The 24,993-nt window shown below is 39.8% G+C and overlaps 1 protein-coding gene and 1 long non-coding RNA gene across 3 annotated transcripts; one reads left to right on the top strand and one right to left on the bottom strand.

The window, feature by feature from the left end:
* Positions 1-3,092: 3,092 nt before the first annotated feature.
* LOC110722389 lies at positions 3,093-10,381 on the top strand. Its single transcript, XR_002511589.1, has 3 exons — positions 3,093-6,675; positions 9,216-9,427; positions 10,296-10,381. It is a non-coding gene; the product is annotated as an uncharacterized LOC110722389 (long non-coding RNA).
* Positions 10,382-10,968: 587 nt separating this feature from the next.
* On the bottom strand, positions 10,969-22,355 carry LOC110722388 (pentatricopeptide repeat-containing protein At4g02750-like). Of its 2 annotated transcripts, XR_002511588.1 has the most exons (4): positions 20,798-22,355; positions 11,472-12,607; positions 11,158-11,332; positions 10,969-11,061 (listed from the first exon to the last, which is right to left on the bottom strand). XR_002511588.1 is itself a non-coding variant. In XM_021901655.1 (2 exons), the coding sequence occupies exons 1-2, from the start codon at positions 22,325-22,327 to the stop codon at positions 11,801-11,803; spliced, it is 2,337 nt and encodes a 778-aa protein (XP_021757347.1). In that variant the 5' UTR covers positions 22,328-22,355; the 3' UTR covers positions 11,092-11,800. The 2 variants fall into 2 exon arrangements, 1 of the variants encoding a protein (XP_021757347.1); XM_021901655.1 differs by lacking the exon at positions 10,969-11,061 and having other exon boundaries at positions 11,092-12,607.
* Between the last annotated feature and the right edge of the window lie 2,638 nt (positions 22,356-24,993).

Here is a 24,993-nt window from a genome sequence, read left to right as displayed (position 1 = left end):
TCGCAAAATCACAATCGACAAGCATGAGCGTAGCCATAGCTAGGCTAGGCTAGCTCATCGCAAACCTAGGTGCACCATGTGTGTGCTAGGCGCACCATGGTGTGCTAGGCACCATCGCAGCCTAGGCGCACCCTAGCAGCCCATCGCAAGCTAGCATGGGTGCCTAGGTGCGCATGGCAGCCATCGCAGGCCACACAGGCACCAGGCAGCCCATAGCAGCTAGCAAGCATGCTAGCGTGGTGCCTGGGTGCATATGGCGCCTATCGCAGGCCATGGCATCACCAGGCGCACCATCGCAACCACTAGGTGCTACGTGCGTGCGTGTCTGGCCTGGCAGCACCATCGCAAGCACCAGGTGCTGGCATGGCTAGCTGCCTGGCAATGGCGCGCCATGTGCGTGTGCTTGAGTGCTAGCCTTCGCATGGCAGCACTAAGCATCGCAGCACATGCGAGGGGCTGCGCGCCAGCTCGATGCTAGAGCCTGGCACTCGCAGCCTCGCACACTAGCCTCGCACAAGCAGCCTCGCATGTGATGCGTGTGGGCTGGCAGTGCGTGGTGCGTGGCGCATGGCTGGTGCGTGTGCGTGCAATGCCTGGCTAGGTGCTAGGCAGCAGCGCCACGCATGCGAGTGCGTGTACGTGCGCACATGCCTCGCATCAAGCACAAGCAGTGCTAGGCACTGGCTAGTGCTAGCGTAGGCATTGTGCTAGTGCGTGTATGCGATGGGGTATGCGAATGGTGCGGGGGGCAGTGTGGCCAGCATGCGTGGCTCGCTAGCAGCACGCATGCTGGCTGTGCTAGCAGTGAGGCGCGAAGAGTGAGTGCGTGGGCTGCTGGGGCTAATGCCAGCACTAGGTGCTAGCAGCGCCCAGCGCCAGCACGTAGCACCAGCACATCCCAGCAGCAGCGTGCACTGGCTGGCTGGCTGGGTGCTGGGCAGCAAGGCACGCTAGCTGGCACCCAGCTAGCACACCTTGACTCGGTTTTGGGCATGGTGTGTAGGGACCAATACATGGCCTTGGGGATCAAGGCAATGGTCCCCCCCAAGCCTTGGTCCTCACTTGGCTTTCTCTATATTTGTGCCATGTGTCGATTTGTGATTGAGTTGATTAATTATTTAATTTTGGAATTAAATAATTATCATTTTACCAACTCTCCCACATTGATGAGAGATTGGAAATCAAGGGATCATTTCCCTATAAATACCAAGCTTGGTATTGGGATTTGATACAACCTTGAGTGGAATTAAAAAGGCAACTCTAAGAAAAAGAGTAAACCTTTGATTCGTAAAACTCATAGTTATTTTGTCCGGGTCTTGACTAACCTTCAAGACTTAGGACGCTCGGGTCGGGTCGAGGGTACGATCCGTCAGAGATCTCGTCTTTTCGGGATTTTGAAGTAAGAGCTCTTTAGGAGCGAAGCACGCGTCAAAGGTATAATTCTTGTCCTTGATCTTGTTTGATTAAGTTTATTATGCTTGTTTAATTGCTTTAATTAAGGGGCAGGTCTTGGTGGGTTTCCTTCCGCGTAGTGTCGGGTCACTACGAAACCCTACACATACGGCATGTATGGCTGCTGAGGCACATACGGAGCCGAATGGATAATCTGAGGGCCAGTACGGATGGACAAGCCGCCTGACTAACTCTCTCGGTTTGATTATGAATACTTCATTGAGGTATTGTGGAAGCTGTCTGGGTAAGTCGACGTTGAAGCCAACTCAGACAACTGTTGGCTTTTCTTCTGCTGGATTAACATCCGGGCATTAGAGTATGACTTCTTTGAGCCGTCCGGCTGGACATGCCAAATGACCTTCCTCTTCCCTACCTTAGGGAATCGGATTTTAGTAAGATCGATCAAGGGCCGCTTCCCCTCCTTTGATCTTGGATGCGGAGTGGGCTCTCGGTCCCTAACCGGCTTGTTCTTCTCAGAGAGAGAAGGCTTCTTGGCCAACTGACCTCTGTTGGGGCCAGCCATCCTCTTGTTGTTCAAGTCCTTTATCTCCCCCTTGAAACTTGTCATGAATTTCATGAGTTCGTCTCGGGTGATGGGGGTTGTACATTCTGCCGCCTGGTGTTGTTCAGACGGCTATCCGGATGATTTACTAGGACCAGCTTAATCAACGCCCCGTTCCATTCTTTACTTAGGACGGGTGCGCCTGATTCTGAGTGACCCATCAGCGGCCACATACGTTTCGACTTCAATGTCATCATCAGTATCATGGTCCGAATAGACCTCAAATTTGGTCTTAGGCCGTTTCTCATTAGGAGGCGATACAGGTTCTTGTGAAGCCATGTTAGAGGTACTCTCCCCACAGACGGCGCCAAATGTATAGGGGTTTTCAGTGTCCCTCGGGAGAGTTACAACACCAAGACTGGACTCCGGACGCCTGTACCTGCAAAACAACAGAGACTCCGATTGGGTGGAGTTCTGCCTCCGACGATCAAGTTAAAACGTATTCGGAAGATAAAAAGTGAGGAATGTAAAGTTGCTTCTCAGATTCCGAGATCAGGAATAATATCTGCAATTAAGAATTGCTCCGTTTTTGGGAATATTTTTTGGACCATTTCCCAGGTGAGAACATCTCCCTATTTATAGGGTCTTAGGATGCGTGCTGCCATCCTAGGTTATGGAAACCTAGGAATGGTGGGCTATCCCGGGAATTGGGCCTTGAGAGCCGCCTTTTTCCCAATGATTGGGGATGCCACGTGTCAATAAAGGATTGGTTCATTTTGAACCTCTCTTAAAAGGTGACACCGTCACCATTTTATTGGGCCCCGTGGCCTTGGGTATTTTTACCCAAAACACTTAGGACTAGGAGGCGGATCATCATTTTTGATTTGGGGTCATCCCATACCGGAAAAATCATCATAAGGCAGCCTGAGACGCGAGAGAAGCTTACAAAACACTTCATGCCGACCCTTAAGACCTAGATGCTTTGCAATTATGGGACAATATCGGATGTTTGCGTATAGTAGGGTTTCACGATCTTCCTAGCTCAACTTCTGAAGGAACTTCATGTAAGAGACTGTCATTCATAATCATAATCATAGCACAACCCATTAATTAACTAATTGTTTCCAAGATTACAACAAAATCATTAATAATACTAATAACTAATAATAAAAATGCACCTGGTTGAACAACATTAACTTTGAATTCCTTAGTGTTGATGGTATAAAAAGCTTGGAGTTTGATGGGTACAGAGGCAGCTTTAAGGTCACGAGCTTCAATCCATAAATGGTAGTCCAAGGGAAAAGGGTCAGGAACTACATCGATCACCCTTGCAAACTCCAGCGTTGCATTCTACAATGTTAAAAGATCAATTCAACCAAACTATAAAGGAAAATTTGTTGAAAACCATCTTATAAAAACCAAATTTTGTTGAAAACGATCTTATAATTTTTATTTTTATTTTGTCAAGGCACACCTGTTTTAACTTTTTTTTTTTGTTAAGTCCCACCACTCCCCGGATTTCGACGATTGACTTACATTTTCGGCGTTGACTAGCATGTGCACCTCAGGTAACCCACTTAACCCCACTTTTCTTTTATTTTTTTCCCCTTTTTCCTCCATTCACTTCCCCTCTTCGTCACTCCTCTGCTTCCATTTCGCAGAACAGTACATAAACTGAACCATTACAATCACCATTAGTTCTCCTAAAAGCTACCAAATTCAATAAATGAAACTAAGCAACAATTTTAGTAGCAATAATGCTAACAGCAACAGATACAACAACACAGGCACATATCACCATTCCTGTTTCCCTGTACATCCTCTTCATCTTCTCCATTTTTTGGTCCCTTCTTGGTGAATTAACAACAGCCATCCTACCTGACAATACACCCCATAAACAGTTACACATCACAACACAAATTGCAGAACATATCTTATAATTCGCATAAAACAAAAAGCAAAACACAAATTGCTATAAAACAAATCGAAAAACACAAATCGCAAAATTTAAATTGCTATAAAACGAATAGCAAAACGCATCCCCAAATTTTCGAAATTCAGTTCATTCAATTGGTTATGAACCCTAATTTTCAAATTCCTTAAATTAATTGTTCAAACTTTAAAAAATAAATAAATTCGTATAAATGCTTGCTTGAATTGCGTTTTCCCTTTGTGTTTGATACGATTTTGATGGATCTTCAATTAGATATGCCTCTGAGTTGCAGAAAGGAGAAGCCACCGTTGTGCGAAATGGAAGCAAAGGAGTGACGAAAAGGAAAAGTGAATGGAGGGAAAAAGGGAAAAAAATAAAGGAAAAAATGGAAACTAATAATCCCACCTTTGGGTTTTCTGCTCAAAACAATCTCACCTTTTCGAAATCCCAAAACAATCCCACCTTTAACCCCCATCTGCTCAAAATGATCCCTTTTACCCATAATAGGTTGATTTTTTTTTATTAATTTCTTAAATCTCTTCTCCCTAACCTCTTCAATGGCAACTCCACCATTATCACCAACCCCAGCATAACCAGACCACCACTTCATCAACACCACCACATCACTACCTGACCCAACCTCGCCTGGTCCAACAGAACCCCCCGCCACTGCACCACACCACCCAACCTCGCCGCCTGGTCAGCAGAACCCCCCACCCAATCCCTAAACCCAACCACCCTCAAATCCTAGCTGACCCCCTCACCTAACCCAAGCGATCCACCTGACCTCCACCACGTACTCCCAACCATATTCCATGCCACCAAATCGGCAAACCTCACCTTCTCCTATCTGGCCCACGCGAAACTCGAGGTCTGTTTTGCCGTAACCGCCGCCGTTGCGAACAACAACAATTTAGTCTTATCTCGAAATTATTCTGATCTAAATCGAGTGTTGTGAGAATGTGAGTTCATCGTCGATTTCGGTGGTTGGACCTTGTGAGTTAACTCGGTGCAGTAACCGGTGAGTCCGGGCCGATTCAAGGCGAGTCCGGCGAGGTTGGTGGCTAACAAATTATGCGAATTTTGCGTTTTGTTTGAGTCCATTGGTGAGAGCTTCGCCGACAAGTCGGTATCACAGAGTATGCTAAGTATGTTTTCTCTGGCAAGGGGAGGGTGGTTTTAATGGCGAGCCATTGGTCCTGGGAAGGGGAGAGAAGGATTTTTTTTTAATTCTTTTATTTGTTTTTTAATTTTTTAAAAAAAAATCAATCAAAATGTGACACGTGGCAAATTACCTTCTGAAACAGGTTACCAATTTTACAAATCAGTAAAAGGCTTGTTTTAAGCAGATGGTGGTTAAAGGTGGGATTGTTTAGGGATTTCGAAAAGGTGAGATTGTTTTGAGCAGAAAACTTAAAGGTGGGATTATTAGTTTCCATTTTTCCAAAAATATAAGAAAAGTAGGGTTAAGTGGGTCACGTGAGGTGCACATGCTAGTCAACGCCAAAAATTTAAGTCAATTGTCGGAATACGGGGAGTGGTGGGACTTAACAAAAAAAAAATTAAAAACAGGTGTGCTTGGACAAAAAAAAAATTATAAGATGGTTTTCAACAAATTTTCCTTCTACAAAACTCAGAAAACTAGCGTAAGGGAAAAAAAATTAAAAAATAAATAAATAAATAAGAAAAGAAAAAAACTTGTTGCTGATTGTACCCTTGAACAATGTGACGTGCAATGTTAGCGATAGCTTGATCATGAACATGAAACATTGATCCATACACCCCATCCTTGGCATCGATATCCTCTAGTTGTTGCTTGATCAACTCCGCCTCTTTTGTCTTTCTTTCAAGTTTGGTCATATTCTTTCTGTTAAGGTTCCTCATATCCTTCAACAAACCTTTCAAAATATCCGCATTTTTGCTGCAAACACAATCCCAAAATGTAGCGGGAAAAACAGGGTCGCCCCAATCAGGGTCGTCCCTGGGCAGGGCATTAGGTGCCGCTGCCCAGGGCCTAAGGAATTAGGGGTTCAATTACAATTTGTTCAGTTTTAGTTATAGAAATTTGATGAATAAATTCTTTGCTTTTTTTAAAATTAGATGAATAATAAATGCTCCTGTTTTCTACTACTTTCACTATTCACATGCATAACTTCTTCCACCAATTATTTTCTCCAAATTTAATATTTTAATTTCACGTGTATTGAACTTTCATGTATTCCATTATGGATTCAAGGTTATGTCTCTAGCTAAATTTTGTGATTTTAGAATATTATACTTTAATATGGCATTTTGTAGAGTTGTGGGTGATAAAAAAAATTAAGTAAAAGCTTTCATATAAGGACTACCGTAAAAGTGAGTAGACCACAATACAGCAGAAGAAATGTTTTAGTAGTCGTCTTTGGATGCTTAAATTGAAGTTTTAAATGTGTATTAAAACTAATGTATTATTTTGAAGAAAAAAATATTTTATATATGCAAATTTAAATTTTTTACTTTACTTTATAATTAAGGACCCAATTTGTTATTTCGCCCATAGGCCATCAGAATCTTAGAAACGGGCATGGCCCAATCAGCTAAATCGCTCTGAAGCTTTATTTTTTTCTTTAATGAATTACGTGTTAACTTTTCAATTACATTTGCGCTCATTACATCATCAACACTACGACGACGACGATGCAACCTTGAAGCATACATAGTTCCGATACTGGTGCTGAATTTCACTTTCGATGTTGCTTTTTTCCAGAGAAGAAGATGTCGCCCAGCCATCGCCCTAATCGGACTTATGGTACCACACTAGAACCCTACTTTTCGTTTTTCTAAATACAAGATAAAAGTAGATACTCTCTCCGTCCCTTATTTACATGTCTATTTATAATATTTATTACTCACATAATAAAGAGTAATAAACATTTATATAAGAGATGGAGGAAGTATATAAATATTGCCCTGTTTTTATAATACTCCCTCCATTAAATATTATCTGCAACAAAATGGGAGTTTGCGGAAACCAAAGCAAAAGTTAAGGGGCAAAGATTAGAGAAAGTTAAGTAACTTGTGGCATGAAATTAAGGTGGAGAGAGAATGTAATTAAGTGGCAAAGACCAGCCAACACCGCCTTCACCAACACCACCGCCGCCTTCAACAACACCACTACCAACCCCACGAAACCACCACCACTACCAACCCCACGAAACCACTACCACCACCAGCACTAACCACCTCCAACCCAGACCACCGCACCACCCAGACCCACCTCCAACCCAGACCACCCCACCACCCAAACCCACCTCTAACCCAGACCACCCCACCACCCAAACCCACCTCTAACCTAGACCACCGCACCACCTAGACCCACCTCTAACCCAGACCACCGCACCACCCAGACCCACCTCCAACCCAGACCACCGCACCACCCAGACCCACCTCCAACCCAGACCACCCCACCACCCAAACCCACCTCTAACCCAGACCACCCCACCACCCACGCCACCAAGACCCACCTCTAACCCAAACCACCCCACCACCCACGCCACCAAGACCATCATCATCACCTTCAATCAAAATCAAAACCCAGAACACCAAAACTCAGAAAATCGAAATCAAAACCCAAAAATCGAAATCAAAACCTTGAAAATCAAAACTAGAAAATTGAAATCAAAGTCCAGAAAATCAAAGCTCATAAAGTCCAGGAGAGATGAAGAGGATCGTTCGTGGTGGTGGGAGCTAAGGGTCGTGGTCATAGGGAGGAGAAAGACGGTGGTGAGATGGAAGGTGGTCGTGAAGGAGGAGAGAGAATGGTGGTGGGAGGGGCGGTGGTCGTGAAGGAGGAGAGAGAATGGTGGTGGGAGGGGCGGTGGTCGTGACTGTGAAGGTGAAAGAGATGTAGAGGGAGAAGGTGAAGGTGATGAAGAGAGGTTGAAGAAAGAAATGAATGGGTGGTGGGTAGACTAGCAGATGAGTAAATAGGGTGGGTAGAATTAGGTTAATGATTTTAGATTAGATTAAAAAGATTATTGTGATTAAACTAAGATAAGGGTAAAATTAAGAAAATCAGAATTTTTAAGTAATGGTAAATATGTAATTTCTAGGGTTTTTGTTTACTTAAAATAGAAAGAAAATAGGTTGTTGCACATAACTTTAATCATCCCGAAATGGCAAAAGTTGTAGATAATATTTAACGGAGGGAGTATAGTATATGTATTTTTTTATAATACACCGTAATAATAATACTCCGTGGCTCTTTTCGTAATTAGAGTGGGAGATTGTTTTTGTTTATTTATTGAATAAAAATAAAATAAAGTTTGATGATTTTGTTATATTAGGCTATAATTTCACTGTGGGTCAAGCTATGAATCGGTGGAAAGTGAGAAAGACCTCTTGGAGCAGTGGTCCAGAGGTCGTCTTGCATCCTTGAGATGCGAGGTTTGATTTTTATCAGGCACCAATCCTATCCCCTATCCCCACTGGGCATTACCAGCAGGCTTCTTGTGATAGTAGCCTTCGGTTGGGGCCAATTAACCTTTGTTAAAAAAAAAAAAAGTTAATTGGTGGAAAGTTTGTCATTATAGGCCAATTAACCTTGTGAAAGTTAATTGATTTTTTTTTTTTTTTAATATGATCGTAATAATAATGTTCGATTTCCTCTGTATTTATTTAGTTTTAATTCTTACAATAGAAATTTAGGACCTTTTTCAAAAATTCACATTTGAACCCAAATTAATAGGCTAAATTGTTTAGAGTACTTGACGACTTACTTTAATTCTTTAAAAAATTGTATTCATTCCGATTATGTAATGATTTGGTAATTTCAGCTTAGATTGGTTGATTAATGATGATATGACTGTTATATGTAGTTTGATTGAAGTTGAATCGGTGAAATGTGAATTACATTTTGGTAATTTTATCTTAGATTGGTCTTAAAATGTGTTTTATGGGACTTAGTCGCCTGTTTTCTATGCATATTAATTTGAATCCCCATAGTATATGACTTTGTGTTTGCTAATGGGTATTCTGTTGGTTTATGATGTAACTGACAAGTCATCACTTACCAGTAATTTCCTCTCTTTTGTGTTTTTAGCATTGGACATTGATTCTCTCTAAACTGCATTATGTAAGGCCTCTTATGATGTCCATAATGTGTGACTTGATAAGTCTTTGTCCATAGTATCTATTGCTGTTATTGGTTCGTTGATTCATGTTGAAGAGGTTGGGAGTTGGGTTGTGTATTTTCTGGATTTCGAACTTCCAGCAATATATCATTCACTTGACAAGAGATGAACTTCTTCCATTTAGAATTAAGTTCTGTCTTGCTTCTTCTTTTTTCAGATATTAGAAACTAAATACGCAAGATTGAGCAACATGATTCTGATAACGTGCACAATATTTTGGTATGAAATAAGGAAGAAGGTTCTGAAGAATAGGGGTTTTGATCTTCAGGCTGGATATGGAACGAGGTACTGAAGAAGCTGAAGAGGCAAAATGGGTTGTTACTTGTTTGGCCTCCTCTGCATCGTGCCCACTTCCAGCCCGTCAACCAGGTTCTTTCTTTATCTATTATCTGTAGTAAATCAAGGTCACAATGTCAGAAATTTGTATGGTATCGATTGCTGATCCTGTTCTCTAGAGAGATACCAAAAGTAGTGCAGCGGAATTATTGCTTATACATAATAGGATTAAGTAATTAACGATGATAACCTCGTTACACTTTTATGAATTAGGCTAGGTTCATATCGCAAATGGATAGCCAAAGCTCTGCTAAAACATAATTAAATACTATATAGCCAGACTGAGGTGGCATAGTAAAGTGACTAAAGATGTATTGCATAATGTCTTCGCTTTACCACTTATGCTCAACATGTCAGGGCAAATGTGCTTCACTAGATGTAAGTTTGACGATGCAAATAACAGCTATTAAGCTAATATATTCAGATGGTGAAATTTACTGAAGGCTTTCAGATGATGATTCTGATGATAATTATCTTGCACACTTGAGCTTGATGCACTAGGCAGTAAAGTGAATGTTGCCATTATTGTGTGCTAAAGACCAATGGTCACCAATCTATCAAGACCTTACATTTTGAGCATTAAGTTTTCTTAAGTTGATCTTATACATTATGTGTTGGGGTGTGCTACTTAGTTATTTGAGTTCATCTTTTACTTGTGGAATTTATTTCAATATACCTATATAGTATATAGTAAATTAGTTTGAGAATGCCACTTTAGTGACTTATATTCCTTGAAACATATATGAAATACAATGGTTATTTTCTTGCTCGCTTAGCCATTCACAAATAATTCATGCTGCATTTCTCTTCTTTATGATATAAATGTAAAAGGAAATTGAGGTTACAATGTTTGATTGCAATTATTATAAAATACTATTGACTCATTTACCATTTTCTCCAGTCTTGCTCAATTAGTGAAGGAGGTCAATGAGGCAAGGGTGCTGGATACGACAAGCAAACTTTGTGAAAAGCTTCTGAATATGAACGAACACAGAGATGCTGCAAGTATAGCTTTAAAGACAATCGTTTCTGAAGTCAACAGTTTTTCAGCTGTTCAATCTCTACTTGATGCTCTTGTACCTCAGTTAACAACAGGAATAATCTGCAGCGTGAGTTTTAAACTATTGGCTCTAAGTTCACTTTAAGAGTGTAGAGAAAGACAAAAACTTTGTGCTCAGTAAAAAAAAAGTTCATTTCTTTCATTCAAATTTTACAGCTTCTTCCAATTTTATTGTAAGATGTTTGGTGTCAACACCTTTTATATACACCAGGGTGTACATAGAGGTAGGTGCACCTGAGGTTAGTTTTTCGCCTAACATTATAAAAAGTCCAAACAACGTCCAACATAACTAGTTATGACAATTTTGTGCAACAAAATTTTTATTTATTAACACCAAAAGTGAAATACAAATTTGAAGTGTATCATCAAAACTATGTGATGAAATACAAATTTGAAGTGTATCATCAAAACTATGTGATGCATCAATTTTTATACATACCCCTGCTCCGAGGAAGAGGTAAAGATGGAAATAGCACCATGAAATATCACTAATTAATGTTTAATCAGTTGCTTCCTTTTGGTCCGCTTTCTGTACAATCCCAGAGTTCTCAGCAACTAAGGACCTTGAAATAGCAACACTGCACATGACCTCAGCGCATCATTGTATCTGATTGCAACAGGTATGTAGGTTTCAGATCAGAATTCTTTCCTGCATCTATTAGACTGATTAAGAGAGCTAAGTATGAACAGATCTGACACTTACCGCCAAGGCCCAAGCATAGCTGCATAACAGAGAAGAAAACAAGAACTGCTTCATCATAGAAACATCATTTTCACCACTTCGTCTGCAGTATAACTGGAGGGTATACTTGACCAACTTATTACATCAGAAAACAAGCTCTTCAAATTGTCACAGCTCCAAACATCCGTAATCTGACCTGCACCGAAATTAACAAGCACCAATTCATCAAAAAGAAAGAAATTACATATGAGATCCCTCATATTAGTATTATTCTTGCAAGCAACTTGATTTTTTTTTTTTTTTTTTTTTTCCGAACACTTGCTCAGGTGGCTTACATTGTCGCTTAAAATTTTTCTCATTTCTTCCAATCAAAATCACACTAATCACTTCAGGAAGCTACATATAATACAGCTTCTGTCTCAGACCAAATTCCAACTTAATCTGATGGAGTGATAGCTAAAAATTTCTGCAGACAAGACTGCCCAGTTTCAGCAACACAAGATTGACCTTACTGTCCAAAGAGTAAATCTCGTTCAATACTGCTTAACTGTTCGTTAACAAAAGGCACACAATTGATTCCAGAAGCCACTACTAATATGAAATTATGCCAGATGATTGAAAGTAGTTGCATCTTTTTCTAGTTTCAATTTGAATCTCTTCATTCTCACCAGTAATCCCCACAAGAACATTCTCCTTGCTTGAAATGGTGAAACCGATTAGAATCTCTTACTATAATAAGCCTTCTTTCAAGCTTCGAAATGTGCTTAATAGCTGTATGGCAATCTTCACAAATTCTCAAGTTTTTCATAACACGTATTGGTTTGTGTTTCGGTAAGGTCAAAATTCCATAAACAACAGCTAGTCTTTCACTATGATACTTGAGCATGTGCTCTTTTTCCTCCTCATCAACATCGTGTAACACCAACTTTATGGACGACACATAACCATCTTGCTTCATTCTTGATTCCAACTCTTCTAAGAATGAATAAATCCTGTCTTTTTCTGGGTGGCAAGTATCTCCAGCTGCAAATGTATGGATGTTGTTTTGCACTTCAAGCCAACTATACCCAGGCACCTTTTTAATCCCTTTGTCCCTCATTTTCAATCTCATTTGTCGAACATCATACCATCTTCCTGAAGCTGCATATAAATTTGAAAGAAGCACATACATTCCTGAGTTATCAGGCTCCATTTTAAAGATATTCTCAGCAGCCTTTTCTGCAAGCTCAATATTCCCATGAACCTTAGCTGCACCAAGCAAGGCACCCCACGTTGCAGCATCTGGTGAAAATGGCATGTTCCTGATCAAATGCTGTGCTTCATCTAAACTTCCTGCTCGGCCTAGAAGATCAATCATACATGTATAGTGTCGTGGGCTTGGTACTACGCCATAATCAGAGTACATAGCATAGAAATATTGTTTGGCTCTGTCAATTAAACCAGCATGAGCACAGGCTGACAGCACAGCCACCTGAAAGGCCAATCAATATAATAAGCAAGACATTCTATAAACAAGGGTATTAAAAAGTGAATAAGAAAATGAACAAGAGGAAGTAATTTCCAGTTTTACTCCTTAGTCACAGGTGTTAATGAATATATTTGTACATGCAATTAATTTGGTTCTGTATTTGCAAAACATTAGCTCTAAGTAGTCTTCAAACATATTAGGCTCAGATTTACAAGCACAATAAGGATGGGGATGACATATTCTGGGAGATAATGAAGCAGCTAGAAACCACTGAGAATAGTTTTAAGAACAAAGGAAGTAGTAGGAACCAAAGCGTGGTCAAAGATACAATGTCAATTAATCATTTTTTTTACCTATCCTCTTTCCTAATATTAGATTTCAAACCATTTACAGAAAGCTACGGAAAATTTTGAGAAAAACAGAGAAATAGCAAGGGAACGGGAAACCCATATACATGGGAAAATCTGGAAATATCACATATCACATGTAGTGGAAGAAAAAAATATTACACAGAATTTCAGGGATACAATTGAGAATTACTATCCCTTAAACACATTCAATACAGTTACCTACCATTTCAACCCCAATCTAACTAGCTCAATCATGAATTCATATTACTCTTATGCTCTAAATACTTCAAATCTAAAATTGTAAATAGAATAGCAATTGTCCTACTCCTTTTGGCTATAGAAGACGAAGTCAACTGTCCAATAACATTGCAACAAAAGCTAAGATAACAGCACAGAAGAGTTTCATGTTTGGATACTATATGCTACTTTGGAGTCAAAGTTTCTTTATTCTTTATCTTTTGGGTATTAATTATTAAATTAAAATGTTGCATTTCTTATGAGAATGAATCATGTAGCTCTTTTTCTTCCTTTTTATTTTGGGCTGAAGACAGAAATTCTGGGAGAAAATCATGGAGTAAAGACCAGACCTAAATAAGATGACTATGCATGTTAAAGAGCCCTACGAAACTGTTATCAAGGAGAAAGGTCAAAGACTAGGACGTAAGCCTCATCAGATATAGACACGGAACTGGGCATTAGGTACCGGATGTCAATACCAATAATTAGCAATTATCAAATTAGCTATGGACAGTATGGAGGCATTCTTCTAGCTTAGATACAAATCTATAAATAACATTGCTATAGAGACATTAAACTTTACCCTTGACACAAAGATGAAATAAGTGAAGCTTATGTGACTGAAAAAAATAATGCGGAGCACAAAGAGGCTTCATTTTGAGAGTGCTTGACCATGCTTTGTGTAAGACCCCTATTGTGCCATGCGCGGTATGGCATGCCTAGGCAAAGGCACACTGGCAGCTCAGCACTAGGCAAGGCAAACTATGTAAATAGTACTATATGACCCTATGGTGTGGCTTTTAAATAAACAAAGGCACTAGGGTGCTTCACTATATTGGTTTGGTTAAGCCAAGGTCCATTAGATGGGTGTTGGCCCCAAGTGCAGGCTATTATTGTGTTACTGTCACTTGCGTGTTCACTAGTATTTCAAGCCTGGAAGCTCTATAGGGGGTGGGTATGGCTGGAGGCCGGCCATAGGCAGCTCCTTGGCTAAGGCCATGAAGCATGGTACCTAGACCTTGGCACAAGGCAGCTACTGAAAACGTAGCAAGGGCTACCTAGACCTTGGCACAAGGTTGCCTTGATGCTTGGTGAGCTTAGTGACTTGGGTTTATGCGAAGGCTCGTGGCGAGCCTTAGCTTGTGCGCACTTGGCTTGAGCAGCGAAGTGACGTGACGCTTGGGATGTGGCACAAAGCTTTGAAGCATCGCGACACTTGCCAAGGGTTGTGATGCTTGCGAAGCAGCACGATGGGTTGCGAAACGACGCGACGCTTGCGAAGCGATGCATTGCTTAGTGTGAACCGACATTTGGATCCGAAGTGATGCGATAAATGCGAAGGGACACAACGGTTTGCAAAGCGATGCATTGGTTGGAATCGGTGTGATGGTTTCCGAGCGAGGCGATGATTGGTGAACTATTGCGATGGTATGTTGATTTAACGCTCGGACAAGGACTCAAGCGATGCTGCCCTTCACATAGTTGGTGATGGTTCGAGGACAAGGCATTCAGTAGGAAACGAACAGGAAGAATAGATGGTTGTGACGATCAACTATGTTTAGATTAGGATTGCTGACTTGGAATATTGTATGGATAGTTACTTGAGTGCCACTTGGCACACATTCATGTATAGTGTTTGTTCGTCTATGGGAGGGGGCTGTCCTCCCATGCCTATAAATAGATTACCTTGGGGGTTTGTCAAGGCATCCAAATATTGTGTGCAAATACGTTATAAATGATATTAATAAAAGTATGTTGTTGTGTTAAATGTTGCGTGCTTTATTGTGTTCTTAATATCGTGCTTTCGTATTTAAGTTAAGTGTATGAAGTTAGGCTAATTAGTGTGATCTTATGCCATCATAGTATATTGAAAAATTTGTGTGCATTATTTATGTCTCCTCCTAAGAAGATTGCAAAGAAAGTTTCTCGTCCTGTTGCTCCTTATCTTCGAGAAATAAAGAGATTGGAGATAGAGAAGGTTCATGCCTATCAGATTATCGATTACAAAATTGCTTATCGTTTGGAAGAAAGTTTAGATTTCCTATTCCTAGGAAATTGTTGTTACTCTATGGATTATCATCACAATCCCACTCCTCTAAATCAACAAAACAATCTCGCTCCTTTAAATCATTGCTCTCACTCTTAGTCCTACAAAGTTAGCAATCTTTCGAAAGATTCTCCTACAAAAGTATCATAGAAAAATGGAGAAGTTTTCTGAAGAAGATAAGGCCACTTTGGCCAAGATCGAAAAGTACTTAGGGTTGGCAATGATGATCTTCCCCCTAAATGGAATGATTCAAATTATAGTGGGAAAATAAAGGGAGATGTTTGGTCCTAATGGAACTTCGTTGTACAAGGAGAAGGAGTTAAAGGTGGATGCGGAATTGAAGTATTTAAGGTAATAACTCTTCTTCGCAAGACGATTGAAGAGAAGGCATCTCCATACTCATCGGAGGATCGTGCTAAAGTCCCTGAACCGAAGTTATTCGATGGAACTAGGGATTCGAAGATCCTAAATAATTTCGTCTGGGATTTGGAGCACTATTTTAAAGTGATCAATTGGAGAGATGGCAGTAAAGTTGATTTCGCCGCACTGTTCGGTGATGCAAAGTTATGGTGGAGGTCTCGTCAAGAGGCTGATAAAATGGCTAGAAAGGATCCCATTTCTTCACGGGATGTGAAGAAAGACGAGATTAGAAAGTAATTCCTGCCCTTTAATACATCTTGGGTTGTGAGGGATAAGTTAAAGGACCTTAAGCATACTAGCACAATTCGTGAGTATGTTAAGGAGTTTATGTCATTAATGTTAGATATCAGCAACATGTTCAAAGAGGACAAATTATTCCCGTTCATTCGGGTTTGAAATAATGGGCTCAAACCGAAGTAAGGAGACAAAAAGTTCAAAAATTCTGCAATAGTTGCCGCTAAAGCACTGGTCGATTGGAAACCGTCAAACGTTTCTAATAACAAAGGCAGAAAAGATAGAAACAATGATCGTGGAAAGAAGAAAAAATTGGAAAGAAGAAAGGTTTCCAAAGTGGTGAGAAGTCGAGTCAAAAATCCGACAACAATAAGGAAGATAACTCTTCAAACAAGAAGTCGCGTTTTAGCGACGGGTGTTTCATTTGCAAGGAGCCACACATAGCCAGAAACTGCCCCAAACGCCAACAACTTTCTGTGTCGTCAGGTGAATCGAGTGATAATGATGTATCCATGGAGAAGGATCAAGACGATGATGTTGCACCAAAGATGAACACTATGAAGTTATTGAGTGCATTCAAAGGAGAGCAAAAGGAACTCGTTGACGGCCTTGTGTATTTTAGGGTCTCTGTAAATGGAATGGATATGTGGGCTATGGTTGATACTGGGGCTACCCATAATTTTCTTAAAGCTGGGTTAGTCAGGAAAATGGGCTTGAAAGTTCAGCCATCGTCATGATCAAGACGGTTAACTCTGCTGCTGCAAATTCCGTTGGTATTGTGAAGGATGTCCATGTCAAGATGGAGGCATGGAAAGGCAAAGTACCCCAACCCGAGGACGGATGATTTGTTCGATAGATTGTCAAGGGCTACTTATTTCACCAAGCTTGATTTGCGTTTAAGGAGCGCGATGAGCCCAAGACAGCGTGTGTAACTAGATATGGTTCTTATGAATTCCTTGTAATGCCGTTTGGACTAACCAATGCCCCGACAACTTTTTCCAATTTAGAATAATGTTCTTTACGACTATCTCGATAGTTTTTGCGTCATCTATCTTAATGACATAGTTGAATATTCAAACATTTGGATGAGCATGTTAAACATCTTAGATTTGTTTTCGAACAGTTGCGAAAATATGAGTTATACGTGAAAAAGGAAAATACGAGTTTGCGAAAACTGAAATTATGTTCCTTGGTCACAAGATTAGTAAGGGAACGGTTCGTATGGATGCAAATAAAGTGAAGGCGAGCGTTAATTGGGAACAACCCATGTTTGTCCCGGAGTTGAGATCATTTTTGGTTTAGCAAATGTTATCGGAAGTTTATCAAGGGCTATTCTAAAAAAGTGTCGCCCCTCACTGATCTTTTGAAGAAGGGTTAATCTTAGGCATGGTCAGACAAGTGTGATGATGCTTTCCAAAGTTTAAAATCGGCAATTTCATCCAAACCGGTGCTAAAATTTCCAGAGTTTGACAAGCCGTTCGAAGTACATACTTATGCCTCACGGTTGGGCTATTGGTGGGGTCCTGGTCCAAGGGGGAAATCCTTTGGCTCTCGAGAGTCGAAAGCTTAAAGAGGCGGAGCAGTTGTTCATTGCGTTCGTACCTGGCGCCATTATATGTTCGGGACAAAATTTACAGTTTATTTCACATTGTCGCTAAAGCAAGCTCGATGGATAGAGTTTATTGAAGAATACGACTTTGCTTGCAGCACAAACCCGGACGGCATAACAGTGTACCATATGCATTGAATAAAAAAACGCAAGAAGTGTTTGCGGCTCTTACGAGTGTGCAATCTGATTTTACACAGTGCGATCGGGAGGAATGCAAAGACAACGCGCAATATATGAAGTTTTGAGCAGGTGAAAGATAATTCCGTACGAAGATATTAAATGGAAAAAGGGTTATTGCTAGCACAAGGGGAACCTTTGGGGGACGTTTAGGCAAGTTGCGTCAAGAATTGTTAAGATCGTTTCATGATGACACCATGGTAGGGAAAGGACGCAAACATTGTTGGAACATATTCATTTTTACCCTTGAATGCATGCGGAAGTGGAGGCATATGTTAAATCATGTCATTTATGCCAATTAGACAAGATAGAGCGTCTCAATGAAGCAGCCTTGGGTTTCGGTGTCAATGGATTTTATTTCGGGGTTTTCCAATGTGAATGGGTAAAGATCTATCATGGTTGTGGTGGATCTTTCGAAGCATGTTATGTTTATTCCGGCTCCTAATGCGTACCTTGTCGAGGAGGCAGCGAAGTTATTTCATGGTAATGTTGTCAAATATTTTAGTTTACCACAAGATATCATTAGTAATCGGGATACCAGATTCACTGGTCGAATTTGGGTTGCCTTGTTCAACTAATTGGGATCGGAATTAAAATTCCAGATGGCCAATCATCCGCAAACGGATGAACGGAGAGCATCAATGGTTTGGTTGAGGAGTATCTAAGACATTATGTCACAGCCTCACAAAAGAATTGGCTGGAGTTGTTAGATATTGCTCAATTATGCTATAACCTCCTTAAAAGCTCGGCTACGGGGATGAGTCCCTTTAAACTGGCTATGGGTTGGCAGCCACTTAAGCCAAATGAGGTCATAAAGCAAAGCAAGGATGTGGGTTGTCCCGCAGCACCCCGCTTTGCTATTAGTCATCAAGAGTTGATGGACGAGGTGTAGGATAGTCTTGAGAAGGCATTCAATCGCACGAAAAAGTACGCTGATAAGGGAAGGCGCCGTTGGAGTTCAACATTGGGGATAAGGTTTTGCTGAAACTTACCCCTTAGGTTTGGAAGAACATAAGCACCAAGACGGCGCAAAGGGCCTTGATTCCAGGGTAAAATGGTCCATTTGAGGTCTTAGAAAAAGTGGGCGATCCCACATTTCATGTATGTTATTTGAAGCCATACTATAAAGATACATAGGGTTTGCATCAGAAAGAAGAATCCACCAACGATATGGAAACAGTTTACTAAGGAAGTAAAAAAGATTCTTTATCGAAGGGAGTTAGGCAAAAGTAAGAAAAATCGCCAAAGTTGAGTACTTAGTGCAGTGTAAGAATTGCCCCGGGGCATAGGGCTCGTGGGAACGTGATACAACCAGGTTCTTCAAGTGGGCGAGGTTTGTAAGACCCCTATTGTTCCATGCGTGGCATGGCGTGGCTCGGCAAAGGCACAGTGGCAGCTTGGCTCGGCGCTAGGCAAGGCAAGCTATGTAAATAGTACTATATGACCCTATAGTGTGGTTTTTAAGTAAATAAAGGCACTAGTATTCTTCACTATATTGGTTTAGTTAAGCCAAAGTCCATTGGATAGGCATTAGACCTTGGGGCCAGCAGCCAAGTAATGTGTTTGCGTGTTCAGTAGTATTTCAAGCCTGGAGCAATATAAAGCTCTATAGGGGGTGGGTCTCCTAGGGGGAGGGGGCATAAGAAACTCCTTGGTTAATGCCATGGAGCATAGTACTAGTGTAGCTTGGGCTACCTAGATATTGGCACAAGGGTGGCTTGAAGCTTGGTGGGCTTAATGACTTGGATTTGTGCGAAGGCTCGTGGCGAGCCTTAGCTTGTGCGCACTTGGCAGCGAAGCGACGTGATGCTTGGGATGCGGCACAGAGCTTTAACACAACACGACGCTTGGAAAGCAACGCAATGCTTGCGAAGCGACGCTATGCTTGCCAAGGGTCTTGATGCTTGCGAACCAGCACGATGGGTTGCGATACGTGCCAATCGGCACTTGGGTGCGAAGCGATGCGACGGATGCAAAAGGATGCAATGGTTTGCAAAGCGATGCGTTGGTTGGAATCAGTGCGATGGTTGGCAAGCGAGGCGATGGTTGGTGAACTATTCCAATGGTCTGTTGATGTGACGCTCGACCAAGGACTCAAGCGACGCTGCCCTTCACATAGTTGGTGACGGTTCGAGGACAAGGGATTCAGTAGGAAACGAACATCCACAAGGGATGGTTGTGACGATCAACTATGTTTAGATTAGGATTGCTGACTTGGAATATTGTATGGATAGTTGCATGAGTGCCACTTGGCACACATGCATGCATAGTGTTTGTTCACCTATGGGAGGGGGATGTCTCCCCCCATTCCTATAAATAGATGACCTTGAGGGTTTGTCTAATGCACTAAAAAATTGTGTGTAAATGTGCTATTAATGATATTAATAAAAGTTTGTTGTGTTAAATGTTGAGTGCTTTATTGTGTTCTTAATATTGTGCTTTTGTATTTAAGTTAAGTTGTGAAGTTAAATATAAAAAGGGTAACATCACACAGTCCAAGTTGTGAACAGCCATTAGACAGCAAAAATCCCCCCCCCCCCAAAAAAAAAAAAAAAAAAAATGACCAATTCTGATTTAATCATCATCCTAACTTGTACAAGTTTCTGGATCATGATTCAACCAGAAGATTCTGTTACTATCACCCCAGTGATCCTCCATAAAAGAAGAAAAGAAAAGAAAAATAAATTTCCATGTTATGCAAATAATGCTCAGAGTCCTAGTACTGTACAAATGTGAATGCATATACTGTAACAGTTTAGCACTATAAATGGATTTGTTTCTCTATGCAAAGAAAACTTTCTAATGCTCCACCTAATAAGAATGTTAATGAACTGACCAGTCATGATGCAGCTTCCCATCATATTGAAGGAGACTGCTAGTGGCTCACTAAATCCTGCTGTATTTAGCGTTCCTTTGCAGCTTTGCATTAATAATGCTACTCTACTGTTAATTTACTGGGCCTCCCCTTCCCCCTCCACCAACTCCTATCAGCACAGGCAAACAAAGTAATGGAGAGGGTAGGATGAGGCATGGCATAACAATGCTACTTTAATATAATTCATAACAGTTCAACAGCTAAAAAAAGCCAGGAATAATAAACAATAAATTTGTGTAATTACCATGGTTGTATCATCGGCTCTTATCCCAAATTTAGTCATTGTATCAAATACTGCCAGAGCTTGTAGGCCAAATCCATGTCTTGCATAGCCAGCAATCATAGTATTCCATGAAACAGTATCCTTTTCAAGTATGCCCTTAAAGACACAGTTTGCTTTATGAATGCTTCCACACTTGCAATACATAGCAACTAACGCATTTCCTACATAGGTTGCACTTCCATATCCTATTTTAATGACTTGCCCATGGATTTGCATACCTAATTCTAAAACACCAGTATCAGCACATGTGCTCAAAACACAGGTGTAAACCGATCTGTTTGATCTTTCTCCATTTCTATGCATCTCTGCAAATAGATGTAAAGCCTCCTCACTATGACCACTTTTTGCATAACCTGCAATCATCGCTGACCATGAGATAGAATCCCTCTGAGGCATCTTATTGAACAAATTCCTAGCTTCTTGAATATCGTCCGTTTGCGCATAGCCACTAATCATTGTATTCCAAGAACTTATACTACGCGTAGGCATTGCCTCAAAGAGTTCCCTGGCAACATCTATTCTGTTATTATGTACATAACCTGCAATTATAGAATTCCATGATACTACACCCTTCTCTGGCATCTGATCAAATACTCTCCGAGCTTCATCCAACCTACCATTTTGTATATAACCAGAAACCATTGCTGTCCACGCAAATGCATCCCTGCTCGGACACTTCATAAACAAACTCTGGGCCTCAGATAGCTGCCCATTCTGAGCATAAGCTGATATCATAGTGTTCCATGAAACCTCATCTCTGTCAGGCATCCTGTCAAAAATTTCTCTGGCTTCAACCAGCCTATTGGCCTTCACATATCCACCCATCAAACAATTCCATGACACCAATTCCCACCCTCCTCTTGACTCGAACAACGCAGCAGCCTCATCAACCCTCCCATTCTGCACATATGCAGATATCATTCCATTCCATGATATAGAATTCTTTCCTGGCATCCTAGAAAACAATTCCCTAGCCTCATCCACAAACCCACCACGGGCATACCCCGACAGCATTGTATTCCAAGACACGATATCTCTTACAGGCATTTTCTCGAAAAACCATCTAGCAGAAGCTAGATTTTGGTACAAAACATATCCATTCAACATCAAATTCCACGAAAACAAGTCTCTCATTGGCATTTCATCAAACATCTGGTGGGCATCCCGAAATCTGCGATTTGACAAATACCCAGATATCATTGAATTCCAAGAAACTACAGTTCTACTTGGCATTGAATTGAAGAGTTCGAGGGCTGATTCGAAATGGCCTCTTCTCATATAATTGGTTATCTGGGTATTCCATTTGATTATATCATTTTCTGAGAATTGAAGTTGATTCAAGTTCTGTAATTTGTTTTGCGTGTTGAAGTTCTTGGATGTTGGTGGTGTTACAATACTTGTGCTGGTAAGTGAACTGATGGAGAAATGCTTTCTGAAAGCACGAACACAGGAATGCTGCATTGATCGCCGCCAACAGCAATTCCCGCGCATTACTCGGTTTTATGAAAGATTGGAAGGAACATACGTAAGCTAGCACTGTCAATTCGGATTCGGTTCAGAATGAAATGGTTTCGGTTTAAAACGGGTTCATCATTGCGGTGCGGTTCAGTTCCGTTCTGATTATTATCTAGTCGATTCAATTTTGGTTTATATTTGTGCGGTTTTTATTGGTTAAGGTCGTAAATAGTTTGGGTAGTAAGTTGTTCGGTCATATTCGGGTTGTTTTGAAACGGGTCAATTTGAGAGCGGGTTTGGGTTCATGTCAGCTCGTTTATAATCAGGTTGGTGATTATACGAGTCTAGTTTATCGAGTAGCAGGTCAAATCGCCAGGTTCATTTTATTAGCGGGTCGATTTGGATCGATGGGGAAAAAAACGGGTCTATTTGATTTGGATTAATTTTGGTCGGGTTAAAACCAAGTCTAAACAAATTTTGTCGGGTTGAAGCAGGTTTGATTTCATATCGATTCGAGATTTAAACACATCAGTTCATTTTTAGTTATTGATTGTTATCATCTTAGTTTATAATACTTTATACTATATAAATTTATACGGTATTTTGTATTAACATTATCACATCATTTTTGGCTATTCGTATGATCAGTTTAGAAATCATGTCACAATCATAATTGAGTTATCGAATTATGTATGGATTATCATTGATTTTATGTTATGCTAAGATTACTTTTATTAATCATTAGTTTAATATTTGTATATATGACACTACAACAACTAGCACCTCCTGGATAATTTTTTATAATTTAAAAGTGTGTAACTATATTAGGACATTTAAAATTACGATTATACAACTTTCCGTTAGTCGACTAATTCATAATTGTGAGATATTACGTATAAAATGTTTATCATTATAAATTTATATAAGATTATAAAGATTGTGCAAAGGTTAAATATTAATTACATTTATATAGTAATTAATAGACTTATAGTCATATAAGAACAAGTATATGTTTAGTTAATAATCTATATATATATATATATATATAAGGGGAGGTTCCGATAAAAACAGGACTTATGGTGAAAACTAAATATAGAAAATCTCAACCATCCATTATTAACAAGATCTAACGGTTTTAAAAAAAAAAATAACGTAGAGTCACTATATATAAAAATAATATAACTATATACAAAAATAGGGTAACTATATCAATTTTTACAACAATTACATCAAGGTCACTATATACAAAAATAGGGTAACTATATTAATTTTGATCATATTCTCATAAAAGTCACTGTATACAAAAATAGGGTAACTAAATCAATTTGACAGGATTTACATAAATTGGGTAACTGTTTCAATTTTGACCATACTACTAAAACTAGAACTCTAAAATATCAACAATTAAATGAAATGAACTTAAGCCACTGGGTTGAGCACGCATATCTTGAATTAAACCCAAGCAATCACTTTCCAGTTTCAACCACTAACTTATCAATGCCTTCGTCCAGCGCTAACTTCAGACCCCATAAAATTTCATTGGCCTCTGCTACCTTCGTATCCCACTTCTCAGGACCCTGAGCTACCCCGCAGCAAAGAACATACCCCACACTGTCCCTAAGAACAGAGCCCAATCAAGGACAAAGTTACTACATGTAAGCCTATCACTCAAGTAACTGTACCTCCAACCGCACAACCAGTTACCATCGGACCACCCTGCAACCATCAGCTCGCCACCGCACCAAATCTCGACTACTGCACCGCTTACCAAACACCGATCCGAGTAGTAGAAACTCCCGAACCACACCACGAGTAGCCACCTAAGCAAAGACCATCAACCGTAAAAGAATATCAAAATTCTAATTGCAAAACCTAGAAATCAAATTCGATACATAAATAGAAAAATTATAAATCATATTAAACATAATAATCAAACGAATATCAACCTAGTTTATCCAAAAACATTATATATAGGTGTAAATTAGAAAATCATATTATCGACCCAAAACAAATAATACCAAGAAATTAAGTTCAATATTATCAAAATTGCACTGATATGAAACTCAAATAGACGTGAAAAAGCTCAAATAAATTGTAATTACTCCTACGATTTTGAAAATTAGATTGAAAAAATCAGTTTGATTTTAAACATAAATGTAGAAAATAAAAAAATTAAACAAAAAATATCAATGAAAAAGTCACTTGTGAGATTCACCTTTAAAGCTAACGTCAAAATTATTAAAGATTGAAGCAAAATCCACTGAAATTTGATGAGTTTAACATTTATTTTGAGTTGGAAGGAGAGAATGAGTGAGATGAGAGAGAAAAAATCAAGAGATTATGGAGGAGAGAGAAAAGAAACATACGGCATAATAGAGGAGAGAGAATGAAATGTTATTTGAACCAATTAAATTATTATGAAGTACGAAGTACTTCGTAGAAGGCATATATGATCTCATCCGTTAGATAGAAATCAACGATCCAGATTAACCGTTTTCAGTTTTCAGATTTAATCTTGTTTTTACATGATCCTCTTCCTATATATATATATATATATATATATATATATATATATATATATATATATATATATATATATATATATATATATATATATATATATATATATATATATATATATATATATATATATATATATATATATATATGAAGAGGATCATAGATTACACATGTCAACACCA

Source organism: Chenopodium quinoa, unplaced genomic scaffold (assembly GCF_001683475.1).
Source record: "Chenopodium quinoa cultivar QQ74 unplaced genomic scaffold, ASM168347v1, whole genome shotgun sequence".
Classification (NCBI taxonomy): Eukaryota; Viridiplantae; Streptophyta; class Magnoliopsida; order Caryophyllales; family Amaranthaceae; genus Chenopodium; species Chenopodium quinoa.
The sequence above is the reverse complement of the archived record's forward strand: the minus strand, read 5'-3'. Positions and strand labels throughout refer to the sequence as shown.